Raw genomic sequence first — 17,422 nt, forward strand, 5'->3', positions numbered from 1 at the left:
ATAGAAGACTGTCCATGCCTCAGACTAATGTCCAACTATTGGATTAAACGAATATTAAGTCTAGGAAACATATACATGTATAAGACACACAATTACTGAATCCATTAGGACATAAGGCTCTGGAAAGACCTGACAGAACCCCAGTATGCTATCAGATATTCAAAGAGAAACCCAACAGAAATTGACAACTGAAACAGAACAAATCAGAGACAAAAGCAAAAGCAAACGAACAAACAAATAACACCTTACACATACAAACACTAATCCAGGGAGATTTTGTAAGCTAGGATCAAATATAGAAAAGAGCCAGAGTACCACCAGACAGAATGGAGATTCTCAGAATGAAATCAGACAATTGTACTAAGAACTAAGATAAAGATAAAAACCTAATATTAAATACCAAGGCGGTGCATCATCTGGAGAATGGAGCAAGGAGTCTGAGCAGATCAATAGTGTTGCTTATAAATATGTTAAGATAAAATAAACTAAAAATGGATGGAAGGAAGGGGAACAGAAGAACGTAGTGTGATTGGAAATATGCAAATAAAAAGAAAAGAATAGAAATGTATAAAAGATAGGGATGAAAGGAAAGTATGAGAGATATATCATGTGTACTACCAAAAACTTAGCTAGACATAGAAGTATATAAAAAGGCAAAAAAAAGAAAGAATAAAAAATAGCATTAAAAAATTATGTTATAAAACTTGTAGATCCCTTAGGACTAAGATCATAATTAATACAGGAAAAAGAAATCCAGAACTGATCCCAGAATGGACCGGTTCAATAGGATTGATACTAATATTTCTGTTTCCTTAGTCTCAGCTGTAAGTGTCCTTCTACTCGCCTTGGGTTTTTTTTGCATTATTCTGTGGCCAGCAGAGCTTCCTTTATTGTTGATCGGTAAGCGTCAGTGTGTGGGGAAGGAGAGGGTACAATAGTGGCTCCTTTCCCTAGGAGTGAGTGAGCAGTGGCGCACTGTTGTTTCAGTCAGGCTTGGAGGTGAGTGTTGCAGAGGGACGCCGGTGGCTCAGATGTAAACAGAAAGTCTCAGAGTTGGGCCTCTCTTGGGTTTTTTTTTTTTCTTCTCGGCAGCCTCCCTGCTGCTGGTGGTACTTGTTATCCCTGAGCACTTTAGGTGGCCCACAGGGCATCTCTCCACTGACTGTTGCAGAGGCGCAGAAAGAGAGAGAGAGGCTATGCCCGCGGCTCCTCCCCCCCGCCCGTGAGCCTGCAGCCTCCAGCCGCCATCATGGCCGGGCAGCTCCCAGGGGCGGGCACTCCTCGCCGCAGACCTCTTCCCTCCTGTCCTCTCGGTCCATCACCTTACTGGCAACAATTTTTCTCACACTGAACCAGCTCTCCGGTTCCCACACTCCCGCTCCCGGACCCTCTGTTGAGCTGTGAATCGACGTCTCGGTCCGGGAGCGCTGAGCTGCAGTGCCGGACCCTCTGTGTTTCTCACTGCCTCCCGTCTGCCACAGCTCCGCCGCTTCACCCTCTCTGAGCTGTCGTAGATGCCTCCCTACCGGTTATGTCAGGCTCCTTGCGGTCCTTTCTGGTGTCCGAGGTCGTCTGCTGGTGTTCAGTTGGTTCTCTGTTGCAATTATTGTGTCTTTTGGTGCATCCCCAATGCATCTGTGGAGAGGGATGCGTTCCACGTCCCTCTACTTCACCGCCATCTTTTTCTCCCTCGTCATTCAAGTTTAAAGAAACAATTAGACTATGCCAAGGATAACCAGCCTAGTAACACTAAGAAATTTGCTAAATGCCTCATAGACAATGCCAATGTATATAATTTCCCTTAAAGATAAAAATTAGTACAAAGCAGACTAAGCCAGACAACCTGGGAATATACTGGGATACACTTAATGGAAATTGACTTAAATTCTTACTTATGACTTTACTAATACTTCTGGCTATATTACTTCTTTTTTTTGCCTATTTTACCAAAATTGCTATTTCTTCCATTACCAAATGTGTGACTGAGCCTCTGATAAAATGGTGGCATATAGTTCCATATGGGATTAATGATGATAATGGTGTAACTCTAGATATGGGAAGAAGCAACAAGAGGGAATATTTTCCTGGACATTAAGAGATTAGACAAGTGGTCCAGAGGCTTTTGGCTACTCACAAGATTTAGTCCAGTAACAGCACATTGAGTGGCCTGTCAGTGGAATCTTCATGAGACCTAGGAATGAGCATTCCTAGCACCATGAGACAAAATGGTCAAGAAATGCCCCCCAAATCATGGTCAAATTTATGGCCATGAAGGGGTGCTGCTGACTGGAAACTGACACTTGCTGTCTGTGTCTTCAAAAATTTACAACAGGAGCTGCTGCAGCTGCTGACCTTCAACACTCCCTGAAAGGAATTCAGGGTGGAAATCAGAAATAAGCCACTCTGTGCTCTGGGAAAAACTGGCAGAACAGGCCCTCAGATAGATATTTTCAGGTAAGGATTTTTATAAGCCCCAATTCTTGCCTCTTCTCATACCTAGAAAACACTAAAATCATTAACAATGCAAACTGCTTTGGTTTATGTGTTAATACCTCATCAAAAGTAAAAACTACTTGGACAAAACTCTACAACTGGCTATCTGGCTATAAGTCTCCTCAAAGTGCCATGTCTAGACTGGGATTCAGGCCTATATTCTTGAAAAAAAAAACCTGAGATCTATTTTGCCTATTAAATTTCAGGTTGTCACTCCAACTACTACTAACTGGGTCTGTTACACCTACATCAATCACACTGGGCTAATAAAAAGGACATCAAAAATATATATGACCATGCCAAATGGCTCCACTCCTTTGGACAGGATAACCCAAGCACTGACTCTATCTGGACCAGGATCAAAAATTTTTACCAAACATAACTTGGTTCTTACTCGTGCTTTGGCCCCTGGTTCCTCAGTTTTGTTGTTTGGCCCCTGCATTATTGACACATTATCTAAGTTAACCTCTTGACAGGTTCAAAAGATTCAATTCCAGATGGTGCTACAACAAGGATACCAGTCAGCTGGCAAACGGACAACATTAGAACAAGCTGCCTTATCATTCCGTAGACTCTCATCTCCCTCTGTAAATGCACCCTGACAGAGAGGGGGCATTGGGTCCCAGGACCCCACAACACCCCTCTCCAGCAGGAAGAAGCTAGGAACGATCATCACCCCTTTCCCCAATAACCTGGGTTTCTACAGCCTGAGACGGGAAAGGTAGATAGTCATGAGCAGGGTGTTAAGGGGGCCAAAGATTTGGCCAATAAATAAAAAGAGGGGGGAATGTGGAGCCCTATGTCAAGGACGCAGAACAAAAGAAATCCCTGCACTGAGTCCAATAACACCTGCTGTCATGAGCTCTCTTGACCTTGGCTGGAAAACCCCCAACTCCATATTAGGTAAAATATTTACCATATAGCAACCTCACCAACCACCCAATGCTACCCTTCCAGCAGGAGAGCTTATTGTTTTGATGGTGTAAAAACTGGCTGCAAGCCCATAAAAGGGTTCAACTTCCCCTGGATGCCAGGAAATCAGCCTGCTGTCTTTACAGCGCCCCTCACTAAACTCTGCTCTGTGTTCTCAACAAACTCACTCTCTTTTGAAATACTTTGTGTCTGGAAATTCTTTTCCAACCCGCTCTCAGACCACGAAAATGAGTACGTGGGCATCCATTATATCATCTGTACTTTTGTGTGTGTTTAACAAATTCCATGGTAAAAAGCTTTAAATTTTTAAAAACCTGTTTCACCATAGGCAGCTAGTGACATCTATGGGTGGTCCATGGGAACTGCCCTTTAGGGGAGGAAAACCGGAAAGGCTAAAACCTGCAGAGGGACTAAGAAATGAAACACCCGTCCATTCAGTTACTTCAAAGAACTAAGCAGTGGGCAACTGATGGGCCTGCTTCTAATTTTGGAGTCAGAGGGTTGGGAATAGAGTGAAATATAAACTTTCCATTTCTCATGCATAGGTACAGAGCTTAACACGAGATTTGGTCAGCTGCTGGTAACACTCATGCATAAATGAATGTGTGATTCCCTAGCAATTTTTGCAGAATTGGGATGGGTCATATTGCCAAATCCACGGGATTGGGGGTCCAGAGTGTTGATTCAGACACACCAGTTAATTCAAAACTTATGATTGCTTCATCTGAAGGAAAAAAAGAAAAGCACATTTGCACATTTTCCTTGTCTTTCTTTCCTCCCTTCCTTCCTTCCCTCCCTCATTCCTTCTTTCTTTCCTTTTTTGACAGATATTAGCGAATCAACAGTTTGGAGGGTTACACAAATTCTACTACACATAATTTTGACATTAGAAAATAATTTTTCTGAAATCATCTCCACACTACTTTTTCTTAATCTTTCTCAGGTTATTCAGGATCTGTAACAGCAAAATTTTTCCAGAGTTCAGTGGCTCTGTGGCTCTCATTGAATTGATTTTCTTCTATCCAAATAGCCCACTTGCAGGTTAAGCATCATTTCTAATCAGGAATGCTATGGGAAGACCACCATTTAGATATTTATTTTCTCTTGTCTCTTTTCTCATTCAACCTCACAAACACACAGCCATGTTTAGTTTGTGTAGTGCTGCCAGAACAAATACCACAGACTGGGTGGCTTAAACAACAGACATTTATTTCCTCAGAAGCCTGGAGGCTGGAAGTCCAAGATCAACGTGTCTGCGAGGTTAGTTTCTTCTGAGGCCTCTCTCCTTGGGTTGCAGATGGCTGCCTCCTTGCTATGTCCTCATAAAAGTAGTTAAATCAACTATAACTACAATAATTAGTTAATGGATACTCAAAATTACAGGATTTAAAATATGATGTAAAAAATGTGAAACAAGGAGTGAGGGGGTGTAGTAAAAATGTAGTGCTTTTAGAATGCATTCAAATTTGACTGACCCTAAACTTAAAATAGAATGCTATATACATAGGTGTTATAAATGAACCTCATGGTAAGCACAAATCAAAGCCATATAATAGATACAAAAGAAGAGAGAAAGGAACCGAAAAATAACACTAAGGAAAGTCATGAAACCACATGGGGAGAGAACAAGAGGTGAAGAAAGGAACACAGAAGACCTACAAAAGCATCCAGAGAATAATTAACAAGACAGCAATAAGCACATAACTATCTTGTAGCTGATAGCCTACACGATGTATCCCATACTTGAAGGATTTGAATATGCTGACATTTAAAAACAATGATCTTTTTCTTATTTAGTGTGGAAAATTTATTTGCTTAAACTTCTTATAGAATTGGTGAATAACACTACCAGTGATTTTACATATGGGCATAATCACTGCTACTTTTTAATCTCATTCCGTACCATTCTACTACTTCAATGTGTACAGACATATACATACTTACAAACATGTACAGTGTATATGACCTGTGCATACACACATGCACACCCCCCCACACACATACACACACACACACACCATGTAGCTAATGGCTGTGTCACTGAACCCAAGTTCATGTGCCCAAAGCACAATGAGGCCAACCAAACCAAAGCATTGGAGTTTGGATCAGAAAAGGGTCTATTGCAGGACCAAACAAGGCGAACAGGTGGCTTATGCCCAAAATACGTAAACTCCCTGATGGTTTTCAGGGAAGAATGTTTAAAGGCAACTTTTGCGGTGAGGGCTACAGGGTGTGTGACTTTCTTCTGATTGGTTCGTGGTGAAGTGACAGGGTGATGTTCTAGGAATCCGGAATTCAGGACAGTATAGACATAGAATATTTCCAACATTATAGAAAGTCCTGTTAGTGTTGCTCTAGACTCCACTAGCTGTATGACCAAATGAAAACATAAATTAACTGCATGCTACTCATACATATTATACACACACACACACACACACACACTCTAAAATGAAGTGTGGCATAACAAATCAGCATTTTATGGGGCAGCATTAAATGATATATGTCTCTACCTACAAAAGTTTGAGATTAGTTCAGTTCAACATAAACATTACTGAGTGCCCACTCTGTGCCAGAACTGTGTTAAGCACTAGAGATCACAAAGCAATGAGTCAGATTCCTGCCCAGGAGGAGTTCATCATCTAAAAGGGGAAACATGCAGGTAAACGAATATTATATTGCGGGATGGTGTGCGTCATCATTGAAGTGTGTTTGAAGTATACAGTCAGCACAAAGGAAGGTTTAATAAACTATCTCTACCTTGAAGGTGGGAGAAAATTGGTATTTGCAGTACTTCAGGGAAAAGGCAATATGTTAATCTAATTGGGGAAATAAAGATCTAGGATGATTTTCAGTTCAGCCCAGGCCATTATAAAAAGGAATAAACAAACTGGTTTCTGGTCTTAAGGGCAAAGGGTGAGCTGCGTCCCTAAGTATCAATAGTGTAAGCTTTGCTATTGCTAAATTGGAAGACGAGTTAGGTTGGTGGGATTAGGAACATCAGCTGAGTTAATGTCATGGACTCTGTGTATTAATTGGGAAGAAATTATTTAGAGAAGGATATAAACTTGGTAACAAGAAAATGGTAACAGGACTACTGAATCAAGACATGAGAGAAAGGGATGTTGAATGAATTGGGGATAATGGCACGCTGAGCTAGGGAAGTGGGGAAGAGGCAAGACAGAGCAAAGTGCACTGGGAAAAAACAGAGGGGTCTTCTCTGACCCAGTGTTGAATCCAATCTAGAATAAAGTTTTGCTTTCCACTGTAATTACACCAGCAGAGGAAGTGGAGCCCCAGAGGTCAGGTAGTTTTGTCAGTGCCCCACCCCCCAGCTGCCTTCCAGGTACATTGGTGCCTGTTAAAAAATTGGAGGATAAATATAAACTGTACCTATTGTGGTGGATCTCAAAATTCAGTGAGCAGAAGAATCTTCCAAGAAACTCATTAGAAATAAAGATTCCCTGGGCAAGTGCCTTCGCCACCCCAGAGGGTTGGCATGAGTCCAAGGGTTTGCATCTTTACTAATGCAGGTGATCCCACTGACCATAGTTTGAGAAATATGTACTAGTTTATCAGAACAATGAAATGGAGAAGGAAGAAGTAAGCTCACAGATTACTTCCCTTTCAAAAGAAGAAAAAGGTTATGCAAAGTTAATATTAATTTTGATTTTCTATATCCAGAGAAAATTGCATTTAAAGCAAATGGCAAATGGATTCCAGAAATTCGTCATTACATGTGGAAATGGGCTCACCTCATGAAGAATACTGGCTGAGAGGAAAATAATTGCTTGCACTTTAAGATTTGTTTAGTTTGCAACACATTTTATTAGCTATAATTTGTTTAGTTCTATAATTGGGCACAAGGATAGGGCTTGTCTAGCCAAGCTTTGGACAAAATGCCAAGCAGAGACTGAATGGAAGCCAAGGTCTTTGTTGCAGCCAGTATGCTGCTCTCCATGGCTCTCAAAGACCCCTTTCAAGTTCCCCTGAGGACTGCTCCCACTTGAGATGAGCAGGAAGTTCAACATCAGTGTAGTTCACCATTAATGAGCCACCCTAAACTTCCTTTCTGACCAAAATAAAGGGCTCTGCATCAAGTGATTTTCATGGAAGACTGCTCCTCTGGACAAGAGAAGGGCATGACATGGCTGGTATGGTTTGATGTTCTGTATCCTTGGGGATTAAAAGAGCAGAAAGGGTATCTGGACTTCTTGAACATAACAGGAACAAAGGCTGGGAGAGTGTGGTGGGGTGTTTTGAACCTCTGTGACTTCTTTTCGTTTGATCCTGGGCATCCCTTATAACTCCATTTAATTTAGTTATTAAGTTCTTAAATGAAAAGGATTTGTTCCTTATTGGGAGCAAGGGCAAGGGGGCCCTGGGTAGACAGGACGTCTTGGAGAGAGTTCTAAGGGGGTGAAGTTGCTGGAGAGGAATGGAGAATAGGCTAGCCTCCCAGAAGGCTGCTGGGTGGATGTGGATAGGCCGATGGAGACAGAGATATAGCCTCAGGGGAGGTTAGAAAATGGAAATGCCTTTTTTTAATTGCTGAAAAACCTCACTGAGTCTCACTGTTACTGCCCTCATGCAGAGTTCCATCTTCCTCATTTGTCTGGGACGGATATGAGTGATGCTGTCTCCTTCTGGACGGGAACGTAACTACGCAGCCCAGGGAACAGAAGATATCACCACTAAGCGAGTCTCCCCACCACCATGCTCAGGAAAAGAGCATGAAAAGCTTCCTACTCCTGAAAGTGAATTTTTGGGTGCCAGTTGTTTTGAGAAAGGCTAGGATTGGCTGCAGGCTGAGGCAGAGGGACAGACTAGGGAATTTCAGGGCTGATTAGAAGGAAGCACAATGGGTGATGGAGGATGGAGAGGGCAGAAATGACCCAGGAGTGACAAGTGTCTGGCTTGGGATATCTGTTCTCAAAGAATCACCTTTAAGACACTTCCTCCTCCAACCTCCAGAGTTCCAAATAAACGATCTGACTCATGTTGTGGAAACCCACATCATTCAGCTGCACCATCAACAGAGGCCACTGGCTCTGCAGGACCACTGCTGATGCAATTTACATTCTCTGAGTTTCCAATCTGAGGAAACTTTAACTATAGAACAGAACAAAAAGTCTCAACAGGTCCTGTTTAAATCCACATGGGAACTCTCTCATCGTCTAAGGCAGTGGTTCTCAAAGTGTGGTCTCTGGACCAGCAGTGTTAGCATCACCTGGGAAATGGTTAGAAATGCAGATTCTCAAGCCCCACCCTGATCTACTGTATCAGACAGTTTGGATCTTACCTCTGAGCCTCACAGGTGCCCAACACCCAGCCAACCAAAAACACATCTCCCCCAGAGGTCTGTAATCCCCGTGCCCCTTAGCTTTAACCAGGTTGCTGCTTTGGAATTTTTAGGAATATTAGGCATTGGGGGACATGTTTCCCCCCTCTCACTTGGAGCACACAAGGGAATATCTAATAAATTGAATAAACTCAATGCTTCTTTCTCCTCACCCACTGAGAGTACTCTTAGCACATGAAATTAAAAAAAAGGACAATTTTATTAGTAAGGAAAATCCATAGCAAAATGGAAAGCTGCAGATGCCACATTAAGATCAAGGTCTTGCAAAATGTTTATTCTTACGGAATACACGGATATTTTGTAAAATTTGTGGAAAGGGAAGAAGAAAGAAGGGTGGAGAGGAGTGGGCTGCAGAGGCGTCAGTGAACCCTGCTGCTCAGCCTGTGCACCTTCCTGCAGGTGACCTCATTACTCATCCTTGGTACGGGTGCTTCTCAACCTGAAAGCAATGCTCCCCCAGCAGGTCTGCTCTGACTACCTGGGGCATCCTCATCTTGTGCTGCTGCAAGTACCGGCCATATTTTCTCCCTCTACCTCCACTTCCTCCTTCTTTCTTTTGTGAGATTGCCAGTACCTTCTTGTCTATGCTGGGCCAATGTAGAACATACCTTGGCCCTTCCTACTTTTACTGGCAGCCTGGAGACATGTCCCCCTCCCATTACCTTAACTGTGGCCTTGATGAGAGAGAGTTATGTTTATGTACCACTTACATACTCTCTCTTAGCTAAAGAACTCAATTCTAAGAACGCCTTTCAGATTGCTAGATTTACCAAATAGAAATGCAGGAAGCCCAGTTCAATTTGAACTTCTGATAAACAGTCAAGAATCTTTTATAGCATAAGTATGTCCTGTGCCCTGCTGTACAGCACGGGGAACTCTCCTCGGTGTTCTGTGGGGACGTGGGTGGGAGGCAGGTCCAAAAGGGAGGGGATTTGTGTATACATATGTCTGGTTCACTTCACTGTGCAGCAGGAGCTTCTACAACGTTGTGAAGCAACTCTACCCCAATTTAAAAAAAAAAAAGATGCCCTATGCAATACTTGGGATGTAGTTATACTAAAAAATTATTTGTTGTTTATCTGAGATTCAGATTTAACTAGGTGTCTTGTATTTCACATGGCAAGTTCACTTCCAGGGAACTTCCACTTCCGGTTCCCATTTCAGCAGCCTAATCCAGGACAGGCACTTTCTGTTAGAAAGGAACATATTTAGTCATAAAAATACAGACACGCTTATCTGCACACCAGCCATGTGTTGCTACATACTGAACACATATTTAAATGATAATATTTTTCATATATGGGACTAAAATGTATTATGAAAATCAATTTTACCTGTTTGTTTTTACTTTTTATGTGTGGCTACTAGAAATTCAAAATTTTGCTTGCATTTGCAGCCTGCATTACATTTCCAGTGGACAGCTCTGGCCTAGAGTGGAAGCTGAGTCAGGGAGACCTGGTGATCGTCAGGCCAGGAGCCAGGTGCCAGCCTGCCCAGAAGGAGTTACATTCTCCTCAGTAGAAGCGTGTGTGGCTGAAATTGTCAGGGGCATACAGAATCCTTGAGTGTAGTTTCTGTTCACAAAGTTTTTATTGTTTGTATTTTCTCTTCCGACAAAACCTCGTTGATTTTTGAGTGATTACAGAAGAAACAGGATTGGGGCTGTTGTTTCCTGTTCAGTATATTTGCAGCTTCATTATGACACTAGACGGAGACACAGTGGGAGGAGGCAAGATGCGGCTGTGGAACAATGGTTAGTTGGCAAAGGTTCTGGTCCCTGGAAGAGGTAAGGAGTTGTTCTTTTTTACTCTTCTTCTGTCTTTGGCTTTATGATTGCACATTGGTGGTGGCAGGACAGCTCTGACTATATGTGCTAGAAGCAGATGTCCACATTAATTTAGAATTTTAGAGATCAAAAACCATAGAGGGTGGCACTATGAAATGTGGAAGAGGCAAATGAAAATTTCATCAGCCAAGCTCAACCTCTGTCAGTCTCCTGACTTCTGAAAACTATTTACAGAACTGGGTTCTTGGAAGTGGGACATCTTTTTATAACTAACAATATTTTAGGATTTGAAAGTTTAGATCTAGGACTTAAATTCTCCTTGATCTCCCACTCTCTTCCTCCCCAAACCTCTTAAGTTTCTCCTGAAGTTCTTGGGAAGTAAGGAAACATTAGTGAAAACAAAGAAATAAAAATCCAAGATCTTGTGAAGGCCAAGGGCTTGGTCTGTGATCACATAACCTGGCCTTTACCAAGTTTCATTTAAAATCTCTATGCCACTGTGTCAACTTGAAGAACCAGCTCTCAGCTGCAGGTCCACCATCTGGCCATTTCTACGTCTCCTCCCTGGCCTCATTACTCGCTGCCTGGGATGCCACATTGCCCCCCTCAGATGCCTTCTAGGATATGATGTCGAGATGTCAGGCCAGTAGGAAGGAATTTCTGCCTCATCCCTTATCAGCTGGCAATCTAGGGAATCTAGTGGTTATTTCACTAATCCGCAGCCTTCCCCCAGCCCTAGGTCTTCCTGTTGGCATTGCTGTCATTAATTTGAGGACGTCTGTGGTACACCTGTGACATGTGGCTTTTTAGTAAGAGGAGCTGATTCAGTAATAGACTGGCTGAATGAGACACAGGGCTGTGCGCCAGATTCCATTTTGGAAAAGGAGAACACCTCACTTCTGTGAAGCCTTGAGATCTCAGACCCAAAGGAGACTGAGACACAATGTGTAGAAGGGGTGGTGGGTGCTGACCAGGAAATGTGAATGTGTGAGAAAGTATTGCTATTGGCTGTGTCCTCTCCCTCATGGGGAATCCTGGCTTGTCTGGAGAGGGGTCTGAGGCAATGGTATCTGGCTTGGAGTTCTGCCAGGTGAAGCTGGAGATTTGTCAGAGGCTCATCAAACACTGGTCATTGGCCCTTGTCCTAGCCCAACAGGAAACTGGAGATGTAATGTAACTGTCTAGATAGAGGTGCCAGGACAAATAAAAAGAACAAAAAATGTAGAAGTCTCAGGCTCAGCCCATCATACCATGTTTCCAAGTGTCAACTATTAGACACTGCCTCCCTTTGCCTTATTGACTGCCTACTCCTAATCACGTTCCTCACCACTGTGTTTGTGCTATCTTGGGTTGCATTCATAAGGCGGTGCAGTTTAACACGTAAGATCAGAGCCAGTAAGGGGAGGGATAGGGTCTGGATCTTAGCTCCATGTGTTGGTGGTGGGAGATAGTCAGCAAGAGAGGAGAGGAACAGGACCCAAGGGCACTGCACACTCCAGTCCTGGTTGAGGCATGAAGTGGTGGAATGCCCCAGCAGCTACAGCAGTGATGGCGGGTATAGGCGGGTAGTTCTGGTTGTGTATTGCAGCAAAATAAACCATCTCAAAGTTAATGATGTAAAAAAAAAGTTACTATTATGCTCATGAATTCCGTGTGTCAGGAATTTGGAAGGAGCGTGATGGAGATGGCTTGTCTCTGGTCCACATTGTCTGGGACCTCAGCTGGGAGAACTTGAAGGCTGAGGATGACTTGACAGCTAGGGCTAGAATGACCTAAAGACTTGTTCACTCACCTGTCTTGTTGGACTTTAGCTCAGGCTGTTGGCCTGAATGCCTACATGTGACCTTTCCATATGGCAGCTTGGGCTTCCTCAGAGCATGGGGGCTGGGATCCAAGAATCCCCAAGAGAAGCAGGAGAAAGCTGCATATCCCATTCAGACCTGACCTTGGGAGTCACACAGCATTACTTCTGCCATACTTTTCTGGTTGAGGAAGTCCCAAGCCCCTGGCCAGAATCAAATGAAGGGATGTAAACACCACTTTTCAATGGGAGAGGTGATAAAGAAATTTGGGGTCATGTTTTGAAATAAAACCTATCCTCCAACCCCAATTGTTTACATTCCTCCCACATGCAAAATAGGTGTACTCCTTGCAAGTCCCTGCAAAAGTCTCAGCTCATTATGAAATCAGTTTCAGCCTCAATGTCTAGGTGTAAATGAGGCTCCCTGGCTTCCTCAGATCTGGCTCCTTGAGTACCATCCTTCTTAATCGAAATTCCTGTGAACTCAAGAGATTACTTGTCCCACTGTGTGGGAACAGGCATGGGGTAACTGCAACAGACACTCTCCTTCAGAAAGAGGGAAAGCAGGAGGCACACAGCAGCCACTAGGCCAGAGCAAGGCCACCATGACTAGTTTCTTTATAGGGTTCAATACTACTGTCTGGGAATATTAATTCCATGGCTCTTGACTCTCCTCTCTGGGATCTTAGTTTTTCCCTCAGAGTCACCCTTCCTTGTCCACAAGAAATAGACTCACAGGTAATGCAAGGAGTTTTGGGAAGGGAGGCAAGCCAACACCTGGGCTACCTGTCCATAGGGAACAAACCTCTGGCCCCTGGGTTTAGTTCTGGAGCAGGGATCTGGTGGTTCCTGGGGACAGAGACTCATGATCAGTGAGACATACAGCCCTAGTCCTTGCTGGGGGGACCAGACAGAAACCAGGGTCCGACATCCCTCACACTAAGTGAGGAAGAGTAGAGGATCCAGGTAGATGAGAGAGTTTCATTATAAGGCAAAGAGTGAAGCTATTTAACTCCATGTGAAGTTGGTTGTCAGAAAAAACTCGTGCTCATTTTTTCCCCCAAGCTCAATTCACTTCCCAGAAATCAACCAGAGCCATTTAAGGGCTGTATTCTTTCCAGCAATATTAAAACAATGCACTAACTTGCTATTTGCAGGTGGCACAGTAAAGGAGTTTTCACCTGAATTATTTTCCTTCCTAGCTATTAGGACATTTTAATTATCTCCTTTCAGTTTATATGTCAAGTACTTCCAAATAGAATTTAGGCACTATACATTAAAAAAAAAAGACTATCAAAATAAAAATAAAGGATCAGAAACTATGTAAACAGTATGCTAAAAATGAGAGTTACTTTAGTAACAGTGATTGAGTATTTTTTTTACAAAATTATATATATATATTTATATCTATAATAACATGACATATCTATGTACAACATGTCTGAGACAGTTGAGGAAACTATACAAGGATGTTTGGCATTTTCCCCTTCCCACATGGACTTTAGACTAAGGAAGACAGCATGAGGAAATGGAGCAAGAAACACAAAAATTATATACAATTACAAGGGACAGTCAAGGAGTTTGGGAGCCGGGGAATCATGGGATCCTGCTCTCTCCATTCCTTCCTCACCAGCCTTTTCCTATCCAATCTGAATGATGGCCTGAAAAGTGAATGGCTGGTCAGGAAAGAAGTACAGACACACCCCCAACCCCCGACACATGCATCAGCAAGTTCATCAGTCGTTCTCATCAGGTCAGATGTGTGGCACATCAGAACTGGTGAGCTGAGAGGGCAAGAGAAGATTATAGAATCTTCCTCTCTTGAACGGCTAGTTCTCACCCTGGCCCTCTGTCAGAGCAGGCTGCGTTCAGTAAGATTCAGGCCAAGCCAGTGATAACTAGATTGACGATGCTGGCCACCTGCAGCCCCTTTCTTCCACCTGGTTCACGATCAGCGTTGCTACTTCTCAGAGCACAGGAGCTGGGTTACTGAGCTCTAGGAAGGCAGAGATTTCTCAGTGCTCCTTCTCTTTCTCCCTAACCACCCTCCCCAGTTTCCTCCAGGGTGATTCATCTCCTGAGAACCTGCCGCTCCAGCCCTGCAGTAGCACTGAGCCCCGGAGGCTTGCTCAGTTCATCCCTTTCCTTTTGTCTTCCTAACAATACACCTGGCAGCTGACAACATCTGAGACGTGGAACTCCATATGTGCATGACTGAGCTTGTTTCTTTAGGCCCACAGCTTGGCTGCCAGAGCAGCTTTTTAGTGGCAAGGGCCCAGACTGTAGGAAAGCAGGTGAGGGCAGAGGCAGGAGCTTTCATGGCTAGCTTAGAATTTTTTTTCTTGACCCTCAAGACCATGATACTGATGAGGCCCTCTTGCCTGAATTTATAACCCCCATATCTCAACTTCTCTCTCCGTGTAGTCTTCAAATAGCTCTCCTCTGTAGGCTCACCTGTGGGCCTTCCTCACTTTTGGTTTTTCAATGAGTAACACAGTTTTTTTCAGCATTTTAGAATCAGAATCAATCTTATCTATATTCAACTCTGTTTTACAGATGAGGAAATAGAAATCCAGAGAGGTTAGATGACTTGACCAAGGTTACATATCAGTTCTGCCTAGACTGAGTGGAACTAGAACCCAGATATCTTGACTCCTAATCCAGTGTTCTTTTCACTATCCCATGATACTTTCAAAAAGCAACATGTTGGAAGAGAGAGAGAAGGTGCCCATTTTATGTGAATAATATCCTCCAATCTTTACATTATTTAAGAGCCAGGGCAAACTATAAAAGACACTGAGTAAATGAGGTTAAGTGGGCATTATAGCTTTAGGCAAGCAAATCACTTTTTCTTTTTGAGGATTCTCTAAACCTGCCATAACGGAAACATGAAGCAATAGCAGCCTAAGGGACAAAACACTTAAAGCACAGAAAACGGATCTCATTTAATCTATCTTTTCCAACCATGTCAGGTTAGCCTTGGAATGTTAAACCTGTCACATCATTCCCAAGGCTTAGCCTAACAAATTTTGGGATATTCTCTTCCAAAAGGAGAAATCACATCTCCCCAGTTTCTCATATGAAAGAAAAAGAGAGTTTGCAGCTTTATCCAATCCTAGTCTCCTATTTCTGAGCCCCTACCTGGGCTACATGAGGGTGTGGAAATCTCAATTTAACCAAAGAAATGAACTCGGCGCCTCTTTTCAGCCCACATCACCTTCTCAGCAGCCCCCAGAAGAATCACAGTCCTTTCTGGCTAGCAAGCTGAGAAGATATAACCAGGTGCCCATTCCATCCCTGCCTATGATATATAAAAGTCCAGTGGGTGAGGAAGGGGAGCAGAAGGGGGCCCAGGTTACCCCGCAAGCTTGCTGGTGACGAGTGAGGACTTTCTCTGGGGCAGATCCTGTGGGGTGGGGATGTGGTCACCAGTCACCAGGTTCTTGTCTGGTCCTGCACTTGGCAGCTGCTTATTCTTCATCTTGGCTTTGGCCATGTTGTAGTCTCCTGAGTCAAAGTATTTTTGCCCTTTCTGGAGTCTCTTCATGAGGAAGTCGGAGCCTCCAGGCTTTTGTCCTAGGCTTGGATATTTGGCCTTTAGCTTTGCCTCCTCGGCTCTCTCAGGGAGAATACCTTCTTTCTCTTGTGTGTCCTGCTTCTCCTCGCCGGTCTCCTCCGCAGGGTTTTTCTCTTCTTGTTTCTGGGACATGGCGGGGCTGGGACTGTGGAGTGTAAGAGACCCGGGAAGTCAACCAGAGAAGGGAAGGGGGAGGGGAAACGGGACAACCTGCGCTGCTTCTTCGGCTCCTGTCACTCGCGATTGAGTATTAAATTTGCTCTGAGCTTAATTCCAGAAAAAGCTTTCATACAGCTTTGTGTGTTTGATGTATATTTGACAATGTACAAAAGTCTAAGTATTTGCTTCTGGAAATATTTACTTTCAGCTTCTTTAAAGATGAAGCTTCTCTTAGTGTATTTAGAGCATTGTTTAGAAGTTTATTTTGAATGGATTGTTTCAAGTTGGAGGGGTCTTGAGAGGTCGTCAATTCCAGTTCTTTATGTCTGCAGATGAAGGTTGGAGGACTTGAGATTCAGGGGTTTGTGCAAAGGTCAGACTGATTGAGCAGAGCTGGGGTTGACTGCTGGCCCTATGTTCTTCCACTTATACCATAGAGGAGAAGTCTGAAGTTTTCAGAGTTATTGCTGAATAAAGTTTAGTGAGAAATAAAAAAAAAACTATATATTAATATTTGTTGTAAGAAATTATGATTTGATATACACTGGTCTTACTTCAGATATAAAGGGACTCTAAAGAGACCTAAACCAGCATGGCTGGACAGTGGTGTGTACTAGGGGACAGAAGAGGCAGAATAGAGTGAGGGAGAGAGATAAGGGTGAGATTGTGGAGAGAGGCCGCAAGGAAGACAGAAGTCATTCTCCCAGCCACTGCCTTACAGGAAGGCTCCAGAGAAAATGAGAGATTGAGTCTGGATGCCACAACCCTCCTCTTCAGCATCTCGTGAGGCAAAGAGCTTTACAAAGCAGGATTTGGTTGGGTCAAAGAATTCCAGCTTCCACGTGTTGTTTGCGGACATTTCTTCCAGTATCTAGTTAGGATTCAAGCAGAAAGGTAGGACCATGTGAGCAGTATAAAGGATCTATTACAGGGATGAAACCTCATGCAATTGTGGGCACTGGTTGAGCAGTGTGCGTGAGTCCACTGTCCTGTCTGTGCCGGGCCAGAGGTCACTGAAGCCAGCAGTCCAGAAGGGCAGGTGAACATGAAGAAGGGGCAAGAAAGGACAAACTAGAACCACAAAGCCAAACTGGAACCCACAACAGTCTCTCAATGCCTCCAAACCTCTAACCTCAGTAGGGTGGGTGACCTGCTGGCACACGTCTCTCCAACACTGCTCATGCACCTGGCCCAGGATTCAGAGAGCTCAGGAAGAGCTCCAGTGGCAAGTGGGCAGAGCTGTGAGCCTGGAACTGCCCAAAACCAAGGCAGGCCATGAGATAGATGCATGTGAGGGACTGCAGCAGCACC

General features: G+C 43.6%; 1 protein-coding gene across 1 annotated transcript; it reads right to left on the minus strand.

Annotated features, from left to right (window-relative positions):
- Positions 1-15,680: 15,680 nt before the first annotated feature.
- LOC130855627 (alpha-endosulfine-like) lies at positions 15,681-16,179 on the minus strand. Its single transcript, XM_057739490.1, has one exon. The coding sequence runs from the start codon at positions 16,082-16,084 to the stop codon at positions 15,731-15,733; it is 354 nt and encodes a 117-aa protein (XP_057595473.1). The 5' UTR covers positions 16,085-16,179; the 3' UTR covers positions 15,681-15,730.
- Between the last annotated feature and the right edge of the window lie 1,243 nt (positions 16,180-17,422).

This window comes from Hippopotamus amphibius, chromosome 6 (genome assembly GCF_030028045.1).
Source record: "Hippopotamus amphibius kiboko isolate mHipAmp2 chromosome 6, mHipAmp2.hap2, whole genome shotgun sequence".
NCBI classification, from domain to species: domain Eukaryota; kingdom Metazoa; phylum Chordata; class Mammalia; order Artiodactyla; family Hippopotamidae; genus Hippopotamus; species Hippopotamus amphibius.

Excerpts from the sequence above, each read along its gene's own strand:
- LOC130855627 (XM_057739490.1), bottom strand. The coding sequence starts at position 16,084 with ATGTCCCAGAAACAAGAAGAGAAAAACCCTGCGGAGGAGACCGGCGAG.